Source organism: Astatotilapia calliptera, chromosome 7 (assembly GCF_964374335.1).
Source record: "Astatotilapia calliptera chromosome 7, fAstCal68.1, whole genome shotgun sequence".
Taxonomy (NCBI): domain Eukaryota; kingdom Metazoa; phylum Chordata; class Actinopteri; order Cichliformes; family Cichlidae; genus Astatotilapia; species Astatotilapia calliptera.
In genome coordinates this window covers 56,977,825-57,004,112 of record NC_137428.1, presented here as the reverse complement: position 1 = coordinate 57,004,112, position 26,288 = coordinate 56,977,825, and the positions used below count along the sequence as shown (strand labels likewise).

General features: G+C 39.8%; 3 protein-coding genes across 3 annotated transcripts; 2 read left to right on the top strand and 1 right to left on the bottom strand.

Moving 5' to 3' along the window:
* Positions 1-20,439, top strand: trpm1b (transient receptor potential cation channel, subfamily M, member 1b). Its single transcript, XM_026175893.2, has 27 exons — positions 1-845; positions 8,311-8,387; positions 9,078-9,273; positions 9,561-9,774; positions 10,083-10,207; positions 10,289-10,460; positions 10,787-10,961; positions 11,053-11,176; positions 12,695-12,767; positions 12,899-12,999; positions 13,492-13,668; positions 13,767-13,901; positions 14,023-14,073; positions 14,191-14,331; positions 14,426-14,455; positions 14,551-14,843; positions 14,962-15,190; positions 15,277-15,408; positions 15,497-15,628; positions 15,717-15,845; positions 15,940-16,191; positions 16,286-16,460; positions 17,130-17,150; positions 17,231-17,375; positions 17,472-17,677; positions 18,169-18,301; positions 18,387-20,439. The coding sequence occupies exons 1-27, from the start codon at positions 786-788 to the stop codon at positions 19,729-19,731; spliced, it is 5,043 nt and encodes a 1,680-aa protein (XP_026031678.2). The 5' UTR covers positions 1-785; the 3' UTR covers positions 19,732-20,439.
* On the bottom strand, positions 19,997-22,984 carry LOC113026766 (ras-related protein Rab-8B). The gene is made up of 8 exons (XM_026175891.2): positions 22,719-22,984; positions 22,118-22,178; positions 21,954-22,014; positions 21,781-21,858; positions 21,542-21,631; positions 21,363-21,428; positions 21,220-21,270; positions 19,997-21,124 (listed from the first exon to the last, which is right to left on the bottom strand). The coding sequence occupies exons 1-8, from the start codon at positions 22,840-22,842 to the stop codon at positions 21,032-21,034; spliced, it is 624 nt and encodes a 207-aa protein (XP_026031676.1). The 5' UTR covers positions 22,843-22,984; the 3' UTR covers positions 19,997-21,031.
* A 952-nt stretch (positions 22,985-23,936) lies between these two features.
* rps27l (ribosomal protein S27 like) lies at positions 23,937-26,287 on the top strand. Its single transcript, XM_026175888.2, has 4 exons — positions 23,937-24,070; positions 24,535-24,643; positions 25,425-25,535; positions 26,086-26,287. Exons 1-4 carry the CDS (start codon positions 24,065-24,067, stop codon positions 26,112-26,114), a joined length of 255 nt encoding a protein of 84 aa, XP_026031673.1. The 5' UTR covers positions 23,937-24,064; the 3' UTR covers positions 26,115-26,287.
* Position 26,288: the final 1 nt, after the last annotated feature.

Sequence of the window (26,288 nt, the reverse complement as noted above, 5' to 3'; positions counted from 1 at the left end):
ACATCACCGGGACCCTCTGCAGACTAGTATTAGTAAGAGGTCAAACTCTTACTAATACTATGAAACAAGCTGCTCCACATGTGTTGCACAACTACTTAATGTGGTGGGAAAACCTACATGTAAGATGCTGAGAGATTAAATGTGTCGTTTTATTCAGATCCCCAAATATAAAAAACACTCAAGAATTTTTATCCTTCCTTCTGTTTATTATTTCTTAATGAGTCTAAGTACTCTCTGCTTATGCATACCTATGTTTTTGCACCCTGATGGCACCCTCTTGTCTCCCTTGTCAGATCTCATCTGGTGGGATATCTTTTGGCTTTCTGTTGGCTAACTTTAGCTTCACAGCTTGCACAATCTCTCTCTAAGCCTTTTTGGGGGGTTGTGGTGTGCCAAAGTAGATTTACCTTCAATAACCATTTATTAAATCTCTATCCATTAGACTCTGAGGCTTCGTAAGAGCTGGCTGCATTAAGCCTGATTATGGGATGTTCGGCAGTGGAAAAGGGTCTATGTGTCAAGTGTGTCATCGAGTGATTTATATCCCTGGCAGGGATCTCTGTCTTGTCAGTCGGGAATAAGCCGCATAGAGGAGAGAGAAGCATTGAAACCTTTACTGAAGGTGAAGCAAAATAGTTTTAAAGTGTAAATCCAGGGCTTGGTGCCATCACCTGGTGCTGTAGTGGCTCTTGAGTGTTTCTGTCTGTCTCTAATGTCGACGTTGCTGGCGTCCCCTGACCTGTCGCCACTCTCCAAGGGTTCCTCTCTTGAGTTAAGTCTTCAGCATGGACACTGGCACCTTTAAAAGATCCTCCCTCAAACGCAGCACATCTGGCTCGCAGAAGGTAAGATGAAGTGTGCAGGCATCAATGTCACATTCAACAGCTATTAATTTTTATTACCTTTCAGACGTTTTTCCACTCTGGGATTTTAATTAGGATTAAAAAAATGTTTTAAAGGATTTTTTAAAATTGAATTGTAATCTATTATTAATGGAACTTTTATAAATGATGTTGTTCTCAAGAAAAGGAAGTTTATCTTAGCTTTTTAGCAAACTTTTTGCAAACACAAACTGTATGATTACTCAAGTCATCACTTTAAGGATATGCAACATGGTGCCAACACTGTCATCTAGCCTCAGCCCTTCTCGTCCAATCATTTTAGAGGTTTTCTCTTTAGCATAAAGTCTCTAAGAACTGCTGCTCATATACCAGCCTTTAAAAGTTGAGTGCTATTTAAAACTGCAGCCACATTCTCCAGTACAGTCTTCAATCCTAATGACCCAGCTTTGATAACCACTGACTTTTATATCTTTGTAAAGTCTTTTAAAAAAGTATTTAAAAGACCCTGAAAGCAAAAATATGTAATCATTCATACATTTCTCTTCCTAATATTTGAGCAACATATCCCAGAAGAAGAGCATGTGAACTGCAAATTAAGAGAGTTTGCACTATTTTTGTGTAGGCTCATGAGCACAGAATTTTTAAGGACAAATATAATTCAATTTAAATTTAAATGAAGGAGAAAGTCGGATTAAATAACTACATTGATTGTGGCATGGTTGTGCCAGACAGGCTGGTCTAGGTATTTCAGAAACTGCTGATTCACGGGGATTTTTCCCAAACAATCATCATTATGATTCACAGAGAATGATCCTAAAAAGAGAAATTATCCATCGAGCAGCTTTTCTCTGGGTAACAATGTGTTGTTGATGCCACACAAGACTATTGGTGAGTGCTCAGCTAAGGATAGAAAAAGAAGCTACAATTCTCACAATCTGACCACAGAAGATTGAAAAGATGTTGCCTAGTCCGATGAGTCTCGATTTCTGTTTTAACATTCAGATGGCAGGGTCAGAGTCTGGTCTAAACAACATAAAAGCATGATGTTCAGGCTGCTGCGGCTGGTGGTGGTGGTGTAATGGTGTGGGGGATAATTTCTTGGTACACTTAGGGCTCCTTAGTAGCAAATGAGCATCACTTAAATACCAGACCCTACCTGAGTATCATTGCTGATCATATCATAAAGCTGAAATCATGGTGAATGCTGGCCTCTAGTCACCAGAGAGCACCTTAAACGTAAAGTGTGTTGAAAACCTCCAACAGAGAACACATTTAGATAGATGTGTTCACAAAATATTACCTGATAAATTAGATGAAATTAGCAAAGTATTCATCTCCATCTATGTCTAGTTAAATAAAAAACAGTAATCACTAGAAAATACTGAAAAGAAATATTCATGAATTCTCCGCAGGTTAACGGGGGTGACTAATTTTTGATGAGTTTGTACTCAGACACTAAACATTAGTAATAAAAACTGCAACAACCAGTAAAAATCTGAATCTGTATATCCTACCAGATTCACTCTGGGTTTGCACCTCATATGAGATTGTGATGTATGAGTCACCCAACCACCCTTCACAGTCAGTTGTTCGCCTCTGATGAAATTAAATGGCATTTATTTAAGCGCACACCAAAAGACTATTACAAAAGATATGGTCAAAGCAAAAAAGAAATTCTTTGAATACATCCCTCTCAAGGCAAAAACATGCAGAAACAACAGAAACAGCACTCACATAAAAACAAAGTTTTTAATTTATATGGCAGCTGATAAATTCAGAATAACTCTAAGATAAATTTTAATGACAAAATCATCCTATAATGGCTACAAAATAATGTGAATTTTAGTGACGGAAAGCATTTGATCTCCTTGGAGCACAAGATTTAGTACTTGGTGGAATAACCGTTGTTGGCAAGCACAGTCTCTGTAGATATATTCGACCACTCTTCTCTTCAGATCTTTTCCTAATGCTCGAGTATATGAGGTTGCAATAAATGCAATAAACTGCAATAAAGTTGTCTTGTACTACTGATGGGAAAACACCACCAAAGTTTAATGCTTTCACTGCCACGTGAGACAGTAGGGATGATGCTCTTGGTGTCAAAGTCAGCATTTTTTCCCTTAAGACACTCTGAATGAAGTTGTTCCAAAAAGTTTTATTTCCTAACAAAGGTGGTGACTGTGGTCCCGTCTGCATTTTCCCATGCAGTGTTGGGAGTCATGCCTTGCCCTCCTTATGGTCATTAATTCTGCATGAGACAAGATCATGGGTGGAGCACCAGACTGAGAGTGACTGACTGTAATTTTGCGTGTCTTAAATGTGAGAATAATCACACCAACAGTTGTCAATGTGTCACCAAGATGCTTACTGGTGACTTCAATCTATACACCTAAAAACCACAAACCAGGCGAGAAATTTGGGTGTAGTGATGGATGCAGACCTAAACTTAGAAAAACACATTAAGACAATAACAAAGTCAGCTTACTATCACCTCAAGAATATATCAAGGATAAAAGATCTGATGTCTCAACAGGACCTGGAAAAACTAGTCCATGCATTCATCTTTAGTAGGCTTGATTACTGTAACAGCATCTTTACAGGTCTACCTAAAAAATCAGTCAGACAACTACAGCTCACCCAGAACTCTGCTGCTCGAGTCCTCACTGAGACCAAAAAAGTGGACCACATCAGTCCAGCTCTGAGGTCCTTACACTGGCTGCCTGTCCGTCAGAGCATAGACTTTAAAGTTCTGATGCTGGTCTATAAAGCTCTGAATGGTTTAGGACCAAAATACATCAGTGACCTCCTGACCCAGTATGAACCTTCCAGTCATCTGGATCTGGTCTTTTATCAGTTCCCAGAGTCAGAACCAGACACGGAGAAGCTGCATTCAGCTTTTATGCTCCTTATATCTGGAACAAACTCCCAGAAAGCCTCAGATCAGCTGAAACACTCAGTTTATTTAAATCCAGGCTGAAGACTCACCTATTCTCAGCTGCATTTGAATAAAGCACCAAATCCACACTTTTAAGCTTAAATTTCAAAACTTACATTTAACTACTGATTTTATCTACTGTTCTGATTTTATCTGTTTTGATTTTATATACTGTTTTGTTTGTTTGTTAATTAGTTTGTTTGTTTGCTTGTTTTAATCAATTTTAAATCATGCTTTTTGTTTTTGTTTCTAATGTCTCTGTAAAGCACTTTGAATCACCTTGTTGTTGAATTGTGCTATACAAATAAACTTGCCTTGCCTTGCCTTGGTGATCCATTAGCCCATTGCAGCTTTTGTACTGGTCAACCCAGAGCTCTTTGGCCTTGGTGATGAGGTTAGGGACTGCTTAGGGGCCCAGGTATATTTATAATCCACACAATAGTGCAATCCACTGTGGATACTGGCTTGGTGACTGTTAATCCCTAAATTGTTGCCAATGAAAAACTTGGCATACTTGACCCAAATAAACAGAAATGCACATTTATTTCAAACGACAACAATTTTTTTCTCTTTTGTTTAGTTGAAAAGTTATCATTTACTCTTAACATACATCTACAACTGAAATTGCATTCAGCTCATTTCTTTGTAAGTAGTTCAAATCATGAATTCATCAGGGTGTCGAATCCCTGTAACATCTGTTGAGGCTGCTATGTATGTAGAGTAAGGCTTATAAATGAACCCTTGTAATCCTTAAAATTGTTGGGTAACCTGGTTATTTTTTAGTTGCGTGATTGATAATTATTACGTTACTTAAACTGTTGTAGCCATAATGAGTAAGTTCCTTCACTTTCACAACAGAAAGATTTCAGATGTCGCTAGTTTTTTAGGATGCCCTAACTTTATTGCGATTCCTTGATTTTGGTCTCTATTTCAGTCAGACTGCTTTAGGGAAAAAAGTGAAAAACAGCAGCCTTAAAACATGTCTTATGACTCCCTCAAATCTCGGGGATAATCAGTGACATGTTGGACTCGTGATGGCTAACTGGATTTTTCAACTCAGGAGGACAAAGAGTGCATTTACAAGCAGGGCTGACTGAAAACAGTTTGCTGCACAGTTAATGCAAATTTGCCCATCCAGACCCTGGAAGTGGAGTGTGCCACTTTGACGAAATATCTTTTCTCCTCGAGTAAAAACAAGTAAAAGGCAGCTTTATATTCAGCCCATGTGGTTTACCATGAGTCTGAAACGCTTTTTTTTAGACAGTTAACAGAGCCTACATGGGTTTTCTTCCTGTCACAATGCATCAAGCTCTAACTAGCATAGCTATTCAATACCAATGAGGAGCAATTAGTTGCTTTGATCTTCAACCCGGGTAACATCACATTCCTTATAGGAACCCAAAATCCTTTCTTTCACTTGTGCTCACAAAGCTTTTGTTGTATGAATTCCATTGTTACTGCAATATTGTGAATATCTGACACGTTGATTTTCAACTGATATAGCTACAGAATTTAACCAAACATGTGCTGCCAGTCAGGTATCCACATACAGATATAAAGTCATCATTATACCTTCTCTATATGAGCCTTTGGGACTGCGTAGTGTAATTAAAGCTTTACTGGAACAAATTAGCTGTGGTCAAGTTGTTGCTAAGCTGTGGGTCAGGAGACCAGGACCATGTGATTCCAGTATAAAAAGGAATGAATGTATGGTATACTGTGAATGTGACCTTTGTATACACATTGTTGCTCCGATGTCCAATGCATTGTATTAAAGTGCTAAGCATGGTCAAAGTTTGACAGGAAAACACTGCATCAGTACGGCTAATAATAAATATATTTTTTTAAATTTCCGTCTCATATAGCTGTCTTTTGTTTTAAGCACTAATTTTCCAAAGTCTGCATGTTGGAATGAATGTTGTTGATTGTTCTCAGGCTTGTCTTAAGTCCTGTTAATTTGCTTGGTGTGACACAATCAGATCCTGCATTATCTCATTCTTCAAGAGTTTTTTAAAATGTTTTTTTTGTTGTTGTTGTTTTTTTCTTTGTTAAGTGCTCAAAGGCAGCTCTTAACGAGCCAGCTGGTTGCTGACTGGATTTTGGTTTTAATTGCTGTGGTTAATGAGTTTAAGTAAGCTGAAATAACTGCGTCACACTGGCCAAACCCTTCTGGAAATGCGCTTTGTTTTGTCCGGCTATAATTAACATTGGCCCACGTGCGTTTTTTACTGGAGCACGAAGAAAAGTGGGAAACTGGAGGGGGATGCTAGGATTCTCTCTTTGTCTTTCTGTCATCTACCACCAGCCTCTGCTGTTTTTTTTTTACTGGAGCTAAAACTGCTCACTTCAACCATAAAAGGAGTGCTTATCAAATCATTCACATGAGAAAGGCTTTAAGCAGACGTCTGCTACTTAGTGCCAGTTCGCTCCATCTCTAGTTATTAGGAATGCATCTGCAATCCCTTTATAACTTGACGACTGTTTTTATTAAATACCCAAACAGGAGGATAAATATGATAACAAAAGGGCACTGGGAGTCTCTTTTTTTATGAAAAAAGGGTGTTTTCAAATGTAGATCAAATTAACATACCTGACATTAAACAGGAAGATTAAGGGAATACTGAATATCTGGACTGCTGCCTTTTCTTTCTCTCCACAAAAACATAGTGGGTGGAAATAAAGATTAACTGCAATTAGCACTGACTGACCCCCAACTGGAGACCAGTCATGTCTTAACAAGGCGCCTTCCAAAAGAATGCCTGCATCCAATTCTCTCAATTATGCAAATTGGGTTGAAATCAAAGTACTTGGAGGGGGTGAAAATTTTCAAACGAGAAGTTGGGGACCCTCTGAACGAGGCTGCAGTACTTTTAGGTTAGTCGCTCTTCTCCATCGTCTCACACTGGCGAAGTTTTTCTAAACTGTGAAGCGAGCACAAAGAAAGGAGTTTTACACAAATTGGGAGATTAGGAGCCGGTTATCAAAGTAGATTTATTGTGCCTTGTTCAAGCGAATGATGAAAATACCCTCTGGGCATGGAGAACGGGTCATGGGACTCCCAAAAGGATTACCTTGAACTGGAGTCATGAGACTTGGGTGAACAAAGACCCTGCTCACATGCTCATCATATTAACTGGCCCTCATAAAGTGAAGAAGTTTCATGTCCTGTGGGATTCAATGAGGCCACTTCACTGGGAGTGCAGCACCAGGAGAAAGCTCTGGCTCCCCTGCACTCCCTAGCCTTAATTTCCAGCAGCACTAGGACCTCGAAGCTCCGTCAAGAGGATTGTACGTGAGTCGAAACCCTTTAAAAACTTTATTTAGTTGCATTATTAGGATTTTACCAAGCAGCGGCCGATGTTGTATTAATTGCAGACCGTGAAAAGTGAGTTCAGATGAGGTAAATGTGAGCAGGCAGCACTGAGGGACGTCTAGGTGCTTATTGATGCATGATGACACTGAGAAATAAAGATGGGAACATTTTTTACAAAAACCCATGCTAAATAAAAAGTAGTTGTTTTGAAGCTGCGCCAAAACATCATTCTTGAAAGAGCACTGTAGTAACAGCAGATAATATATGTAAGGCTGATATCTATGTATTTGTATAATTTTAAACAATTTATACCAAATGTATACAGTAGTAGTGTTGAACTGAAAAACAAGCGTTAAAAACCCCCACGAAGAATTACTGGTGGAAAACAGTCATAATAGAAAATGGCATACATGCAATAAAAACAGATTAAAAGTAATACATGCATCTATTTGCATTCGTGTATATTTTTGGTTTGGATCATATGACATCTGCACAGGCAAAAAACCAAAAATAAATAAATGCAAAGGTTTCCCTTTTTCTTAAAGCGGAGGCGAGTAGACACTCCGGGAAAGTCTGTGGTTTTGCGGTCCAGCTGCTCTCAAAGGGGGTCATTTGAGCAGAAAAACAGGGCGAGAACAGTAACTGTTCTGTGTTATGGCTACTTGTGATCATCACAAGACTTCAGTGAGGTTTATATAAGGTCTTTCATCCTTACTCATCTGACCTCAGGCTTACTGGTAAAGTTTAAACAGATTTTTAATTTGTTTTTACATAATAATGCTGTCAAGGGTTCAAATTCTGTTTTCAACCCCACTTCCTGGTGATTTCTTGGAAAGCTTTGCTTCCCCTGATTCGGTGTTAATTGGGCTTCCACCGTCAACAATAGCCCTCTGAGAACCTTCGCCTTGAACTCTGGTTATTTTTGATCGGCAACTGGAAAAAGATCAGAAAGCAATCAGAACAGGATTTGACAAAGTGTGGGGGAATAGTACTTTTGTGCTTTTCACTGGCTGCTTATGAAACTTGAACAAACAATGGAGGCAATTTTACCAGCATCAGCTGTGGCGCAATAACATGAGAAATGACAGAGCATGCATGATTTTAGTGCCACAGCTCCTTCACCATGCTCATGTCTTTGTGCATATCAAGTACAACTTCTGGATTCTTCGGAAAACGGCTTTTGCATAACACTTTTGTTATGTTTCTTTTTGTCTTCCCAGGCACAGAAAGTATGGATTGAGAGGACCTTTCTTAAAAGAGAATGTATACACATATTTCCCAGCAAAGACCCAACCAGGTAATTACTTCAATTCTTGAAATTTACCCTGAAATTGTACTTTAAAAAAATTACAAGTCAGAAATATAAGTCCTCAGATTGCAATTGCAAGTGCAGGTATGCTGTTATTATCCACATCATTATTCCAGAATTACAACAGGTTTTTTTCTAGCTTGAAGCAAATTCATGCAATGTTCATTTTTCTTAGAGTGTATTTTAGCATATTTTTATAAAATGTATTGTTGTTGTTGTTTTTTAAAAAAAAAATGCTTTCCATATGCAAATTAATATCTATTAAATTATGTTAAAAAGTAAAAAAGCTGAAAACATTAAGAATTAGATCACATGCATCGGTGTACATTTTTCTTGTTAAATGGGCTGTGTGAGTTATGACAGTGGTGGTTATATAAATAATGTCCTGTAAATACTATAATAGCATTTGAAGCTGGCATTCGGGTCTATATTAACTGACAAATATTTTTCTTATTAATTAATTTCTGAAATCATGACACCCTTGACTTCAGCCTATCCCGCATTTATCAGGATTTAAACAATGCGTCTGTAAGTCACGGCGAAAACTCCAGGGCTGCTAGAGCAGCCAGGCAGTGAGCCCTTTGTCTGCCAGAAATGGGTAGAGCAATGAAAGTATGTGTGCAAGGTGTGTCTTACTGGCTTCTTCAAGTTGCAGTTCACACCCTCTGATCTGTCTAGATGTGCCTGTGGTCAGCTGACAACACAGCACGTGGCCATCCCTCCCGGTGCCAACTCCTTAGAGGAAACCCACCAGCTGGTTCAGATTGATACCCCAAAGGATAAATGGAGTGTGATCAAGCACACCAGGACGTACCCGACGGACGCCTTTGGCATCATTGAGTTCCAAGGAGGAGGATTCATCAACAAAGCCATGGTGAGTCTCAGTCAAAAAGGTTCTGCTTCAATCTTCGATCCTGTGGATACAAGCAGTGCCTTAAAAACAGAATGTAATCATTAAAGTAGAATCTTAAAGTGTGGGGACCTTTCCTTTGTAAAGGAATATTATTTACTCACATTTTTATACCGTTAGTTCTCTCACATCAGAGAAGTGAGTGGATACGATGCAGTGTCAAGGAGCTTTAGAGTTTTTAAACTGTACTTAACGCACACGACGTAGCTAGAAAAAAGTGATAATTAACCTCCCAACTTTGTTTTTTCTAGTATATCCGGGTTTCATACGACACCAAGCCTGACAACCTACTGCATTTGATGGTAAAGGACTGGCAGTTGGAGCTGCCCACCTTGCTCATCTCTGTACACGGGGGTCTCCAGAACTTTGACCTCCAGCCCAAACTCAAACAAGTGTTTGGCAAAGGCCTGATTAAAGCGGCCGTCACAACTGGAGCCTGGATCTTCACGGGTGGAGTTAACACAGGTAGGACGCTGATGGTTTAGTATAATGCTTTTAATGTTCACTTAATAACAATCAGCTTGTGACATTAGAAGATTACCTTTGCTCCAAATTGTTATTACGTAACACTACTCTGCAATTTCCTGGGGGAGATTTGACTAATCCATTGTCACAGGTTTAGGCACTATAATTAGAGCTTTAGTGGAAAAATTCATTGCAAATGATGGATATTGCGTGAGGTTACTGCAATACTACCACATTATGCTCCATAATTCAGCCCCATCACAAAAGAGCTTTATTTGTATTGCTCTATTTTGCCAATTTTAACTTAGGGGTCATCCGCCATGTTGGAGATGCCTTAAAGGACCATTCCTCTAAGTCACGTGGAAAGGTGTGTGCTATAGGGATTGCTCCATGGGGGATCCTTGAAAACAAAGAAGACCTCATTGGAAAAGATGTAAGGACATTTGCACCAGCATGTGGTCTCCTTAAAAAGAAGACCTTTCAAAGTAATGTCTCTTCTTGTAACTTTTTCCAGGTAACAAGACCCTATCAGACGATGGCAAACCCACTGAGCAAGCTGGCTGTGCTCAACAACAGCCATTCCCACTTCATCCTCACAGACAACGGAACCTGCGGGAAGTACGGCTCTGAGGTCAAACTCCGTAGACTGCTGGAGAAGCACATCTCTCTGCAGAAGATCAATACTCGTAAGTTGTTTAGTGTGCTGAATTTTTAAATAATCTGCCCACTGTGATGTGCATATGTGAGCTAAAATCTTGTTGGACACATGGATGGAGAGCTCCTCTGTGACATGTGGGCTTCCCTTTGTCATCCTATGCCTGGAACTTGGATAAGGCAGGGACAGCAAAGGGATGCTCAGCTGTCACCATTGACGTCACTTCCTCCTTCCTCTGGTTTGTCTGTTCACACATGGCATCGTAGCACAACATAAGCTTCATCATTTCACTCTCAGACTGTTTTACAGAGAAAAGAAAGGATGGAACAAATGATTATTTCTCTCTATTCATTCCAGGTTTGGGTCAGGGGGTTCCTCTGGTGTGTTTAATAGTAGAGGGAGGTCCCAACGTTATCTCCATTGCCCTGGAGAGTCTGAGAGATGAGCCCCCCATCCCTGTGGTGGTGTGCGATGGCAGCGGCCGTGCTTCTGACATCATTTCCTTTGCGCACAAGTTCTCAGAGGATGGAGGGTGAGGTTTCAGTTGATTTGCCTTTTACACTGATATCAATCCTTTAAAAAAACCAAAAACAAAAATGTGCTTTTTTTATCCTGTCATGCAGCCTGGTTAATGACGATGTCAGAGACCAGCTTTTAGTGACTATTCAGAAGACATTCAATTATAGCAAAAGCCAGTCGCAGCAGATCCTGCTCATGGTAATGGAGTGCATGAAAAAAAGGGAATTGGTAAGTAGAGGAACAAAGTGAGTGAAACCATTGTAGGAGTGAAGCCATGTATTTTTAAAGCAACATGTCTGTGTCAATCAATAAATATTTTTGAGTTGTGAAGCATCTGGTCTCCATCGTCATTCATCGCCACTCCACTCATTTGTGTATGTCCATTAACATACTGAATAAACATAATCCCCGCTACCTGCATGTCATTTCACCTTCTTTTGTGGTCATGTGCGTTATATCGTAATCCGGGACTTTTACAGCTTTACTGTAGGATATTATTAACTGTTAAGGACGCATGCAAGTGCGTAGCTGTCAAATGGTGGTATGTACTCCAACTCAGTTCAGCACACACCTGGTAAAGGTTTTCAGCAAAAAAAAAGAAAAAAAAAACCAGAGCTGAGAGTAATTCTTCAAGATGAATGCCTAAGTAGCAGCAGCATTTGTGCATCTCTTGCAGATTCCCGAAGGCATAATTGATGTGATAAACAGTTTGTAACGCTATATAATCTCTATAATCTATACATTTGAGAGGAAAAGATCAACACACACTATCAACTGCTTAGCTCGTACTTCATCTACTCACAGGAAGCATACAGCACACAGATGGAGGAGAGGATCCAGCTCCCTAATCCTCAGCCAGGTTGCTCTATCCACTCCGCAGGCGTTCAGTCCCCAGAGTGCTATCAGTTTACCACTTCACTCTGAAACTCTCAATCCCAGACGTATTAGACTGCCTAATGCTCCAAAACACTCACATAAGCAACTTAAAATGCTTTTTGAAAGATCATACTGAATTGTACTGTTTTTTATTAAACACTATTTAGTTTTCCTTGATTCTCTATCGAGACAAAGCGGCAGAACAACCAAGTCGTCTGAGCTCTTTATGTATAAATCTTAAACTAAAGGGCGGTAACTAACCTACAGGTGAATCAGTGTCACTGTCTAGTCCACACATAATCCTTTCATCCTAAGTGCATCCAATGTGAACATCTGGCCTGGGCAGATAAAAACACTGATTTAGAGGGCTACATTTTGCTGTGATGTAACACCAGGATGCAACATTTAACCGAATTATAAAATTATTATCATAAAAGTGTCCGCACGCACACAAACAAGGCAGCCTGCAGCTTCCTGAAAGAGAAACAAAAGTGTTCAGTGTTCATACTGATGCAGACTGCTCATTATTAACGCATCCTGAGGCCGGCGCTGGAGAAACTCTGGCACCGTGCCACATATGCGTGCCAATCTAATCCCATTCACCATGGCTGCGCATGTGACAGACCCGTCAGCGTAATTTCATTTGATATCAAGTCTGTAACAAGGCAAGCGCTATCGCCGTGTCTGACGATTAAATTGGCTGTTTGCGCTCGAAAGGTCAGCCACAGGGTGCTGGAGAAAGAAGCCCTGCTGAAAATCAGTGGCAAAAATTCATTCTTTCATCAATCATTTCATCTGTGTAGTTTGTTATCAGTTATCAATTATTACAGTGTAACATTCCCTCGCTTCCTTTTTTATTCTCACATATAGATTACAGTTTTTCGAATGGGGTCTGAGGGACAACAGGATATAGAAATGGCCATCCTTACTGCTTTGTTAAAAGGTATCATCAGACACCAACACCAGTGGTTATCCCACTCGAAGCTTGCCTCCTTGTATATTTCCAATAGATTCTCTTACGACGTGCCACACATGCCGGCTCTCGTCACGTCTCCGTCTTTTTTCTTGCATCAGGAACGAACGCATCAGCAGCAGACCAGCTCAGTTTGGCTCTGGCCTGGAACAGAGTGGATATCGCACGAAATCACATCTTTGTTTACGGACACAATTTGCCAGTGAGTGTTCCTCACTTTTGAACAGTGTAAATTATTCATTTCACATCAGTGCTTTGTGACTACATGGATTCAAGACTGAAGGAAATAATTTGTTTTTGAAAATCCAATAAAAAAAAAGAAGAAAAAAGTGTGAAACAGAGTTGATGAAAGTTTAGAATGACGCATTTGCAAATGCTTCAAATTCATCTGCTGAAAGAAGCAGCCTACACAAGTGTGATGTGAAACCCCAAAGCAATCAGCAGGTATCCACGGAGAGTGAATTTATGAGATGAAGAAATTGTGAAAAGAATTGACTGAAGACCAAAGGAGAGTTTTCAGCTTGGTGATATCAGTTCTTGCTGGAAAAAAACACACCTCACATGCAAATACATATATAAGCAAACATAAATTGTGTCATATCACTCAAACACAAAAACTGGCAACTGATATGATCAAGTTAGAGGCATAGTAGAAATTGATGTTTGATATTTTTTTCTATTATTACTCGGTCAGCCTGCTGGTGCTATTGCCAACACTACAACCACTGCAGCCCCGTCTCAGGAGAAACAGAGGAGCCCTGCGAGCGCTCCTCGCAGCAAGACTCGGGTCAAGAAGGGGAAAGGGAAGGGAAAGGCAAAACCTGAACCACCAGAGGAAACAGATCCAAGGAAGTTGGAGTTGATTCGCTGGGTAGGAATAATGAAGTTTATGCAAATGTTACATGTGGAAATATGAGACAACAGAGTGAACATAGAGAAAATAATTATATTATATATCTATTCTATCAGGTGAACTCACTGGAGCAGGCTATGATGGATGCTCTGGTGCTGGACAGAGTGGACTTTGTCAAACTGCTCCTCGAGAATGGAGTCAACATTCACCACTTCCTCACCATTCCCAGGCTGGAAGAGTTATACAACACGGTGAGAGTTCTACAATGCTGAGCAACACCAGCAAAAGGGAAAAAAAAAATTTAATTCACAGAGTTTTGATGGATAAAAATATACAGAACCTACTTCTCCTTCTTGTTCTCACATCTTTCAGAAACTTGGCCCGGCAAATACCCTGCACGCTGTGGTTAGGGATGTCAAAAAGGTAAGACAGTCTTTGCTTATAACAATAAACATTCAGCAGAATCATTTCAGTTTATTTCAGGTTCAATATTATTTTAAAGCAGTTAAGGTCGTGCTTTCTTATATATGACTTCTGCAGGGAAACCTTCCTCCAGATTATCAAATTACTTTGATTGATATTGGTCTTGTGCTGGAATACCTCATGGGCGGAGCTTACAGAAGCAATTACACCAGGAAAGCTTTCCGTAACCTCTACAATAATCTATATGGACTAAAAAGGGTACGCATGGATGGAAGGAAATAAATGACAGTGGTTTGTCATCATATTAAGTAAGATTTTATATTAATTGCAACGCTTTGTTCTCTTCTTGCAGCCCAAAGCTCTGAAGCTTCTAGGAATGGAGGTAGGGTTTTCTTTCGCAACAACTAAAATAGTTTAACTAATCAAACCCACACAGAAGCACAATCTATCTAGCTGTTGTTGTTTTGTTTTTGTTAGGATGATGAACCTAGGTCAAAAGGCAAGAAAAAGGCCAAAAAGAAGAAAGAGGAGGAGGTGGAAATTGATGTGGATGACCCTGAAGTCTGTCGATTCAAGTATCCCTTCCACGAGCTGATGCTGTGGGGGGTGCTGATGAAGCGCCAGAAGATGGCACTATTTCTCTGGCAGCGTGGCGAAGAGGCTATGGCAAAGGCTTTAGTGGCTTGTAAACTGTATAAGGCCATGGCTCATGAGTGCTCTGAGAGTGAACTGGTGGATGATATCTCCCAAGATCTGGAAAACAACTCCAAGTGAGTGATGCAGAATGCTTTTTATACTTTCTGTAACGATGTATGTCTTTTTCTACTTGCTTTAAACTACTTTGATAAGTGCTATATAGAAATAATTGTTGTTGTGTCCCTCTCACAGAGAATTTGGACAACTGGCCTACGAATTATTGGACCAGTCCTACAAGCACGATGAACAGGTGGCCATGAAACTCCTAACATATGAGCTGGTTAACTGGAGTAACTCCACCTGTCTGAAGCTGGCTGTGGCTGCTAAGCAACGTGACTTCATCGCTCACACCTGCAGCCAGATGTTGCTCACTGATATGTGGATGGGCTGCTTGAGGATTGGAAAAAGCCCGGGCCTGAAGGTTAACTTAAAAAAATTCTAAAACAATAATATTTACAAGAAGAATGTTATTAGCGGAAATACTTGAAAAATGATTATCTCACTCAGGTTATTCTGGGAATCATCTTCCCTCCTCTGATTCTGCTGTTGGACTTCCGCCTTGGAGACGATGCCTCTTATCAGGCACCTGCACGCAAAGAAGAGGGAAAGGACAAAGATGATGACACAAAATCCAGCAAGGTCCTTGTTCATACTTTTTTTTTTATTAGACATATGCCTAATTTAAGGGTGAATGATTGTAAGCTTGCTGTTTGCTGTGATGCTGCAGGATGCCAACACTGATGCAACTTCCCGAAAAGGAGACGAAGAAGAGGATAGCACCAAAATCCATAAAATCCCAGTTGGCAAAAGATTCTTTGAGTTTTATAATGCACCTTTCACCAAATTCTGGTTTAACACAGTAAGTTCCCTTCTGATGCGTGAAGCATGCATTTCAAAAATGACCGCCAACAACAACAAACAGCTTTATGACCTTATTGTTTTGACAGATCTCCTATCTGGGCTATCTGATGCTGTACAACTACATTATCCTGGTGAAAATGGAGCGATGGCCATCTATACAAGAGTGGATGGTCATAGCATACATCCTCACACTTGGCACTGAAAAAGTCAGACAGGTATGAGCCTTTACAGAGTCGGAATATCTTAAATTCCAAGCGGTTTTATGGGCTTGTAATGAATACTGTGTGATCTCCTAATCCTGGTGTCTAGATTCTGATGTCAGAACCAGGGAAGCTGAAACAAAAGATAAGTGTGTGGATGGAGGAGTACTGGAACATCACAGACCTGGTTGCCATATCCACGTTCCTTCTGGGGCTAATGCTACGGCTACAGCCTGAACCGTACATGGGCTATGGCAGGGTTATCTACTGTATAGACATCATCTTCTGGTACATTCGTGTATTGGACATCTTTGGAGTCAACAAATACCTGGGACCTTATGTGATGATGATAGGGAAAATGGTAATAGTTCAACGAATCACAGATGGCATGCACACACACAAAAAGAAAGAGAACACACTGAGCTTGCATGTTCTCTTTGTTTGATTCCTTTCAGATGATTGATATGATGTACTTTGTGGTGATCATGCTGGTGGTGCTTATGAGCTTCGGAGTGGCTCGACAAGCCATACTTCATCCAGATGAGGAGCCAACATGGCGCCTGGCCAGAAACATTTTCTACATGCCTTATTGGATGATCTATGGGGAGGTTTTTGCAGACTCGATAGACCGTAAGACTAGAATTCATAGTAAGATTCTGTTTCCTGATTCTGGGCAGATGATCAGTACTGCATTATTTCTCTGTTTTAAAATCTGTCTTAGCAATGTCACACACGTTGACATACTCTGTCTCCCTCTGCTGGCACATTTGGAATAGCACTTACTACAATACATACATTCAGTACAACACAATGTTTCACTGCTTAAGAGCAGAATAGATGCCTGTATGTCATCTCCTCTGTCATGATCATCTGCCTCCAAGTTTTTCTTCTCCTGTTAATGTTTCTTCTGTCAAGGTGAAGGCAACAAGCAACTATTTAAAAAGCCTCAATTAGAAATGATATTGAAGATGGTATTGAACCTTTTCTGGAAGGTGCTGTTAAACATGTGGTCTAATTGATACTGAAATTCGGATGTTTGTCTTCATTCATTTTTAATTTTATGAACAAGGTTGTATAAAAAAATGTAAAAATGTAAAATATGTCAAGGATATAAAGTATGCAACTAGGTATGTTTGAGTACTTTTAAAAGTGCAATGAACAATTTGATAAGACCAGTCCACCCTTTAAAGCAAAACAGCTTGACCTTGACAGAAATATGACATAAAAGTCTTATGTCTATTGATTTTAACGCTTTCTCCATTTCCCTGCGGAACTGTGGTTTTCGGGGATTTTTCCAAGTCTATGCAATGGAAATCAACCGTAAGTCATCATGAATGGTATTCTAATTATTTACATTAAAGTCTATATAAATGTATAACTTTAATCTCCCATTCTTGCAGCTCCATGTGGTGAACATTTATATGATGAGGATGGGAAGAAACTCCCCCCATGTATCCCCGGTGCCTGGCTCACACCTGCCATTATGGCCTGTTACCTTCTCGTAGCAAACATTCTTCTGGTCAACTTGCTCATTGCGGTCTTCAAGTAACTATACTTCCAATGTCTACTTGTTCTATTGTTTCTAAGAAAATATCTCCTCTTACAGTTTTTACTCACTGGTCTGCATGTCCTGTCCCACAGCAACACCTTCTTTGAAGTCAAGTCAATTTCCAACCAAGTGTGGAAGTTCCAGAGATATCAGCTGATCATGACTTTCCATGACCGTCCCATTTTACCGCCACCTCTCATCATCCTCAGCCACCTCTATATCCTCTTCAACAGAATGTTCAAGCGATGTGCCAGGAAGAAACAGGAGGGAGAGCTAGATGAGAAAGACCGTGGCCTCAGTTAGTCTCCTTTTTTAAACCAAAACAATTTTATCATTATACTTAATACTTAAGTGCAATTAACTCTTTACCCCTTGAAAGCCTCCTAGGAGTATCCTTTGAAACTGCCTTCTAAATTGAGCCGTTTCTATCAAATTTCAGGCGTGCTTGTAGGACAAAATGTATGTGTGTGTGCATCAGAAGTTAGTGGGGATGGTCTCTGTCTATGCAAATACCTATAAAAAACAGAAACTATTCTAATGGTCGACAAACCACATCTTTATTGATATACACTGTGGTGTTAAAATTCATCACTAAGGATACAGGTGAGGTTTTCAAATGCCATCTTTATGAGGGTAAAGAGTTTATGCAGTTTTTCAGTGGTTAATAATACACACTAAGCGTTTAAACCACATCAAAATATTAATTTCATGATTCTGTAGCCTATAAACATGAAGAAACTGCTGGAACTGATTTTTTTAACAAAAATTGCTGTCATGTGTTTTCTTCAGAGCTCAGGCTGAATCCAGAGGAGCTAAAATTCCTGTACGAGTTTGAAGAACAGTGTGTCGAGGAATATTTCAGAGAGAAAGAGGACGAGCAACAGTCTTCCAGTGACGAACGCATCAAGGTTACTTCAGAGAGGTACAAACTTTTAAAAGTAGTTCAAATATTTCAAATTGGTTCCTGTTTCCATAAAAACTATTTTTCTCTCAACTCTTCTTGGCAGAGTTGAGAATATGTCAATGCGTCTGGAAGAGGTAAATGAGAGGGAGAACACGATGAAGGCCTCCCTGCAGACGGTGGATCTGCGTCTGGCCCAGCTGGAGGAGCTCCATGGACGTATGGCAACCGCCCTTGAAAAGCTTGCAGGTGTGGACAGGTTAGAGCTGACTCGAACCTATTCGCGAAACTCATCGGTGTGCGACCCTTCCAATCTCCTTCGCCAAGGCAGTATTAACAGTGCTGACGGTTACAGTCTTTACCGTTTCCACATGGATATGGAAGAGTTTGCATCCAGGCAGAAGGACACAGAAGACACAACAAAAACCGGCCTAGAAAGACAGCGGAGTCTGCGGCAAGCCTCAAGTATGTGCACTCTCAACACCAAGGAAGGTGGTCAGAGCTCAGAGTCCGGAGGTTTCGAGAGACCTCCGCCAAGCTCAGTTGTAGATATTCTCATATCTCCGTGTGAACAAAGGCCCTCTTCTGCAACATCAAGTCAAGAAACAATAACAAACATAAAACAAGGCAGCACGATGTTTCTAGACAGACTACCAGACAAAAACAGACTGAGGCCTTTGTCCCCTCCAAAAAGGACAAAATCGTTGAAACACTATCCAATTGAAGACCAATTCATTTCTCCTTTGACAAAGAGGAGGTCTATGAGCACCATCATTATGAACCCCCCTGATGAACCACAGAAAGCTCCTGAGCCCATAGACAAAGTCCAGAGTCTGCTAGGAAACTCCTCTTCGCCAAAGAGGACTAAATCTCTGAGGTACATCCCTACTGAAAACCAAAGCCAGACTTCTCCCATCACTAAGAAGAGGGCTATGAGCAGCATCCTCTACACTCCAGCTGAGGCTGGTGATGATATGATGCAAACTGCAGAGTACAGGTCACTGGTAGAGCACATTAATAAAACTCCAAATCAGTGGCCATCAAATTTAGCGTATCAGGTGCATCCTACCACTTTGGGTCAAATGCCTAAAGTATCAACAGTCAGAACACTCACCCAGCAATATCAAACTCAGACTGAGGCAATTCCTACAGAAAGTACGAGGACTCTTCCAGGAACAGAAACTCCAGAGGATCCAAAAACGATCAAGAGAAACCTCTCGAACACCACAGAGTATCTGACAGCTGCTGATGAAAAATATTTACCCTCTCACAGATCACAGACTTGGAACGCAAGCGACAGGAGAGCCAAGTCCATGATGGTTAGCAAGCAGCTAGCTGCATCTAGCAGCGAGAGAGTCCTTAACGAAAGCAGAAAGGTGTCAACTTTTGGACAGGCAGATGAGGAAACAAAATCAGATGTAGGGAAGAAGGAAGACGATGTCCAGGAGTAAAAATGAGAGCCTTAAAAAGAGAAAATAAACCAGCATGAAGTGGAAAAAATAGCAAGAAGATAAACAGAAAGCCATGATTAAAGTAGTGGACATGTAGCCTGCCATCAGAAATCATTACTAAGTGAGTTTCTGATACAAAGATACAAACAAAATGACAATAACGGGGGGAAAAAAGCTTTACCAGAGTTTCTTTCTTTTTTTTAAACATTTTCAACCATGCAGTGTAGTTGTGTATAAAAAAAAAATCAACATTCCCATAAAGATCTACTTTCTTTTCCATTTTTACTCTTCACTGATGTAACATACAGTAGTTTACAAGGACTATCATTCACATTACAGCTTTCTCCAGTCGTTGTGTTTTCATATTGGACGCGTGAAGGGAAAGTGCTCTGTGTCTACAATCTCAAGAGGAAATAAAAGCAAGAACACAACTGCTACTTGTGATTACACACAAAATATGTGAACAGCAAAAACTTTCACTTCCTATATATGCTCAACATTTTTCAAATACTGTCTGTAAACATTTTCTATTTCAGATACTGTGTGCTTAATAGTCTGAGGTCTCCCTACAGCTTTCATGCAAATACTGACAACCGTGTAACAATATGTATTAAGTACAAGCTTCCAAGAAACAAACTCTTTCACAGCTTTGTTTTGACACAGAACCCTGTACAAATAAAGGTTCTATTAAAAATAAGTAAAAAAACAGTAGGTTGTTTTTTCTTTTGTTGTTGCTATTTTTTCTTTACATATTTTTGTCTTTCTATTGCAATACTGTGACTTTAAATAGGCACACATGTGCAATTAGAAATGATGGCATTAACACTGGATACCACAATCTTAACATATATGAATTCACACAATTACAACCAATTCTGAAACTCCGTATGATTATCTTACAGCATCGTCATAGTAAATGTAACAATAGGTAGGGCGTATAAAATGATGCTACGTTGTATGAAATACTTCATTTACCATTTATGAGACCAATATTTGTAACAGATATTTTTTAAGACATCCTACAGACATGTCCACAGTCAGCAGGCACTGCAGGGTGAGCTACAAACCACTGCTGATACTCATGCATCAGTCTTTTTGCATGAACACATATAAAGCCTCGTTCATCATTGATCCTCGTCTGGTCAGCAGATCAGGGTAGCATCTCAGCCTCCCCTGAACCTGTAAGTCCAGCTGGCAATAAGGCCCCATGATTATATGACCACGGCCGCCTCCGCAGCGAGGAAGGCCAAAAGGCGGAAACCCTCCAAAACACCAATGTCACGCCACATACGTGAGCAGCTTAGAGGAGCGAGCACTTGAAGAATTTAATTCTCTTCGACTTTTTCTCTGTGATCTTGACCGGTTTGCCTGATCCTCCAGCACTGTTGTCAGTCTACAAGAAAAGAGTTGACGGTGAAGAAATGTAAATACAGACTGTGACACAAAGTACGGGATAGCGACTAATTAATGAAACTTTCTTCAACTTACCGACTTTGAGCTCAGATTATGCAGTATGTCTCTTCCCATGGTATAAAAAGCCTTGTGTGACATAAAAGACAAAATAAATATTACACATCCATATACTGTGTGTAAGTCATGCTTTATGGTAAAGGGTAAAACATCCAGCTTACCTCTTCAACATTCAAGCCAGACTTTGCACTGGTTTCCAAGAATTTAACTCCATAATCAATAGCCAGCTAGGTGAAATAAAAACATAGATTTATATTTGTGCCAAACGCTGAAAATTGCAATAACTTCAACTGAATTAGCTTGATGCTTGCTTTTTGGTAACGACTAGCTTCAGACTCACTTTTTCACCTCTGTCTTTAGACACCTGTCTCCTGTCAGTCATGTCGCATTTGTTGCCCAGGATCATCTTCTCCACATCAGACGAGGCATGCTGGCAGAATTAAATAAGACTCATTATTTATGGTTATTTAAAGTATGATACTATGAGTATTAAAAACAACTATAATTTACTTATAATTAACAATCACAGAATTTAAATTGCAAAAAAATACTAATAATATAACTAAATTTGGAACTCACTTCTTCAATATTTCTAATCCAGTTTTTTATGTTCTCAAAGGACTTCTCATTGCAGATGTCATAGACCAGCATGATACCCTGGGAAGGAAAATAATAATAATAACAATTTATGAACCCCGACGTGCAAGGGTAAGTTAGATATATAGCAACATGGTGAGAAATAAAAAGCTAACCATTGCTCCTCTATAGTATGCTGTAGTGATGGTGCGAAACCTCTCCTGGCCCGCAGTATCCCTAATTACACATCAAATCAACAACACAGGCAGCAGGTTAAAGTGCAGGTCAGTCAGACTTTCCAATAAAAAAAAGGGAAAAAGCTCAGTCAAATTACACATACCATATCTGAAGTTTGACTCTCTTTCCATCCAGCTCTATTGTCCTGATTTTGAAGTCTATTCCTGTATTAAAGCAAGTAAGAGCCACGTAAGCTTAATCGGTTACCTTACACTATCCAGTTTGTCACATGCCTCACATACACAGGAAACCAGGCATTTCTGCAATTAATGGTAAAATGTGATCTCGTGTCACGTTTTAGAGGAACATATTTTGAGGAATAAGCAGAAATAGCTGCAGTGTAAATTTGCAGCGCCGATCAGGTTTATAACATAATTATCACAATACTGTTTTCAGCATAAAGGCTACAGTGTAACAGAAGTCAAAAGTCTTGACTGTGGCTTTGATTTCATTCTGTATTTAACCCTGCTAGGGCATCCGAGTCTTCAAGGACAGAATAGCATTATCCATTAGTCTCACACTCCTATTGTCTGGTTCATATGCAGTTATTTCCCTTTTAGGTCGTTTGTCCTTCTCCTTACTTTCATGAAAAAATTCACTAGCTTCTATTACTGACAGATCAATGCAGTAAAACGCAAGACTATGTGGATGCCGGCATTCGTTTTATTAGATTTATCCTTGGGGGGCGTCAGCAGAATACTCACCTATTGTAGATATGAAGGTGGTATTGAAGGAGTCCTCGCTGAATCTGAACAGCAGACATGTCTTGCCGACTCCGCTGTCTCCGATAAGCAAGAGTTTAAAGAGATAATCGTACGTTTTCGCCATTGAAATAAACTTCAGACTTCTGCGTTTCGATATTATAAGGCCGCAATGAAGCTGGGATCCCCCGTCTGGAAACCCCTCAGCTGTCTGTTGCAGACCCGGGCAGACTAGCGACAGCCCGGTGCCGAGAAATGTGACGTCAGTTCCCGCTTGGCATTGTGGGGCTTTGTAGTTTAAAGGGACAATTAGATTTTAACCATCACTTCTGGACACAGACTTCCAGTTTTGGAAATGCTCCTAATGCCCCTGGTACTTTTGATTTCTTGTGCGCCTTCTTCCTGATATTGCTGTCCGCTGGGTTTACATATCCCAACTGAGGTGAACTGATGGCCTCTACATGCATGATTCCCACCATGAAGCACAGAGGAAGAGGTGCGATGGTGTGGGGGTGCTACTGTTGGGTATTTATATAAAACTGAAGGCACACTGAACTGACATGGTTACCGCAGCATCCTGCAGTGACATGCTATCCCATCCAGATTGCATTTAGTTGGACCATCATTTCTTTTTCAACAGGACAATGACCCCAAACACACCCCCAGGCTGTCTAAGGGCTATTTGACCAAGAAGGAGAGTGATGGAGTGCTGGGCCACATGGCCTGGCCTCCACAGTCACCTGACCTAAACCCAACTGAGATGGTTTGGGATGAGAGAAGGCAAAAGGGCCAACAAGTGCTCAACATCTCGTTGGACAACCATTTCAGGTGACTACCTCATGAAGCTCAGAGAATGCAAATAGTATGCAAAGCAGTAATCAAAGCAACCGGTGGCTATTTTGAACAATCTAAAATATAAAAATATGAATTATTTAACACTTTTTGTTCAGTACATAATTGTTCAATACATTCATAGTTTTGATGCCTTCAGTGAGAATCTACAATCTTCATAAATAGTCATGAAAATAAAGAAAAAAAATAAATAAATGGGAAGGTGTGCCCAAACCTTTGACTAGTGTATATATAATTTTATTTTTTAAGTGATAACCCTAATACGAAGATATTATAAATGTTTAGTATACTAAAATATTATATATTTTGGGGGAAAATAAAATATATATAATATATTTGGAAGTTTTATTTTTTCTGTTTTTTATTTATTTTATTTTTCTACATGCTCTTCACCATTTTCAGCACACTGTATGATTGCGAGTCATTCCCCGCTGCTCTGCTCTGAGATGCTATCTGTTTAATCGGCGCACGTATGCGCAGAGATTTGCACAGCGAAAATGCCTGTAAGTTACAAAGTTTCGTATTAATTTGTATGCTTTTTTCAACATGGTAGGTCCATATGTGCATTTCAGAGACGATGTCCTACCGTGTTTACACCGTGAAACCTCGCAGTTGTGTTGTTGACATTGTTGCAGCAGCAACACATGGAGTGGGGGTTAGCTAGCTAACAATAGCCGACGACGGGTGGCGACTACTTGCTGAAACACCGTGGTATGTAACTAGTAGTTGTGTGATGTAACTTATAACGTAGTCATGTCGGACCAAAAAGTAGTCATCGCCTGAAAACTTTCACGACTGCATTTTTTTGCGTTTAACGAATCACCTGTAGTACACACGAACAACTGTGGTGCTTACTTAAGATGTAAATGCAATAGTTAGTGTTTAAAAGAAGGTTTACCAAAGTGAGCTAAAAAGTTAAAACACGGTTTATCCCACTTATTTGACTGGACCTTTCCCTTCATTTCAGTTGGCCAGAGACCTTCTCCACCCGTCACTTGACCATGAGAGACGACAACATAAAAAGAAAAGACTTGTTCAGAGTCCCAACTCCTACTTTATGGACGTGAAATGCCCAGGTATACAATAAAGTTTATACTATATGGTCACCAGATGTCCCTCTTTATGTGGGTCTTAACAGCATTTTATTATTTCCTTTGATCCTACATGTGGACATAGTGTCTCACATTTTGATTGGATCTAGTTTTCAAAAGCAACTGGGAAGAAAAGTAGCACACTCCTGCAGGTTTATATGCTACAGTCTTTTGCTGCCTACTACGGCCATGGTAGAAAATTGCAAGTCACCAAAAAACACAAGCTAAGCAGATTTTTGTGAAATTGGCAGAGATAAAAGGAAAGGCTCAGAAACCTCTAAAAACCCAGTGAAACTGGTGACTGACGACTCTCAGTATTTGTTTTTTGTTTTTGACTATAGCTCAAAATGTCATGAGCCAGTTGATGATTCATTTGCACTGAAAGGCAATTGATAACTATGCAGAGCGGCAACTGAAATAATAGTTTTAAAGGTTATTGGGGTAAGAAGGAGAACACTTGTGATTAAAAAGATTAAGTAATTTTATTCTAGATGTATATACTTAAAAAGGGAGTTGGGAAGCTCACATAAAATCTGCTTTACAGTTAGCAATGTGTCCCACACAAATACAGTATTTGATTGGATCTAATTTAGTTGAAAATACACATGTACTCCCAAGTCCTCATAGAAGAGTAATAAGTTATGCAGCTGCTGTGATTTTAAGCCATTTCTTATTCACACGTTCCATGGCTGTCTTTTAATCACGTTTTACATATATGGCAATCACAGAAATGTAACAGTAAATATTTAACACCATTTCTTTGCAGGCTGCTACAAGATCACCACTGTGTTCAGTCATGCACAGACTGTGGTACTTTGTGTGGGATGCTCAACAGTGCTGTGCCAGCCCAAAGGAGGAAAGGCCAGACTAACAGAGGGTAAAAGATCCAGAACATTCTGTACCAATAGAGATGTAAATGCTTGATCGTAAGTGTATGGGCACCATTATACCTGCTGTGTGGCACCTGGCAAAACGTACTGTACAACAAAGCCACCATTTCTACCAGTGGTGCTTTTTGTAATCTGGAATATTGTCATCACCCCTGCAGCCGAGTTGAAGACTAGTGCACAATTGTGGTGGTTTTTACTGATGTTTTAATAACAGTAAAGGAGCTCAGATTCAGAGATATTGCAACAATTTGAAAAACATTACGGGGAAAAAAGAACCTTTGAAAGAAGAATAGTCTTATATGTCATACTTTTTTGGTTTCCATATCAGCTCTGATGTGGATGTGTTATCAGGTAGTTATACTGTGGGCTCACTATACTGCAGCAGATGCCTGCTGTTACAGTAAGCATAATTAGATGCAACAGTAATGCATTACCACTGCTGTGCAATGCAACCAGTGGCAGGTATACTGGAGCCTTTTAACTGCGCATAAATGAGATGTGAAAACAGATGAAGTAATTATGTTTTTTGTTCCACAGGTTGCTCTTTTAGGAGGAAGCAACATTAGATGGACATTGGAAACTTAATGACTGAATTTAAGCAGTGCCTTTTTATAAATCTTTCCATTGATTAAATGGTGTTCAATGACTAGTTATCATACAAATTTTAACTTTTAGACAAAAAAAATTACTGGCAGAATTTAATACGCAAATCTCAGTAAATAAAGACAGCAATAAAAAAG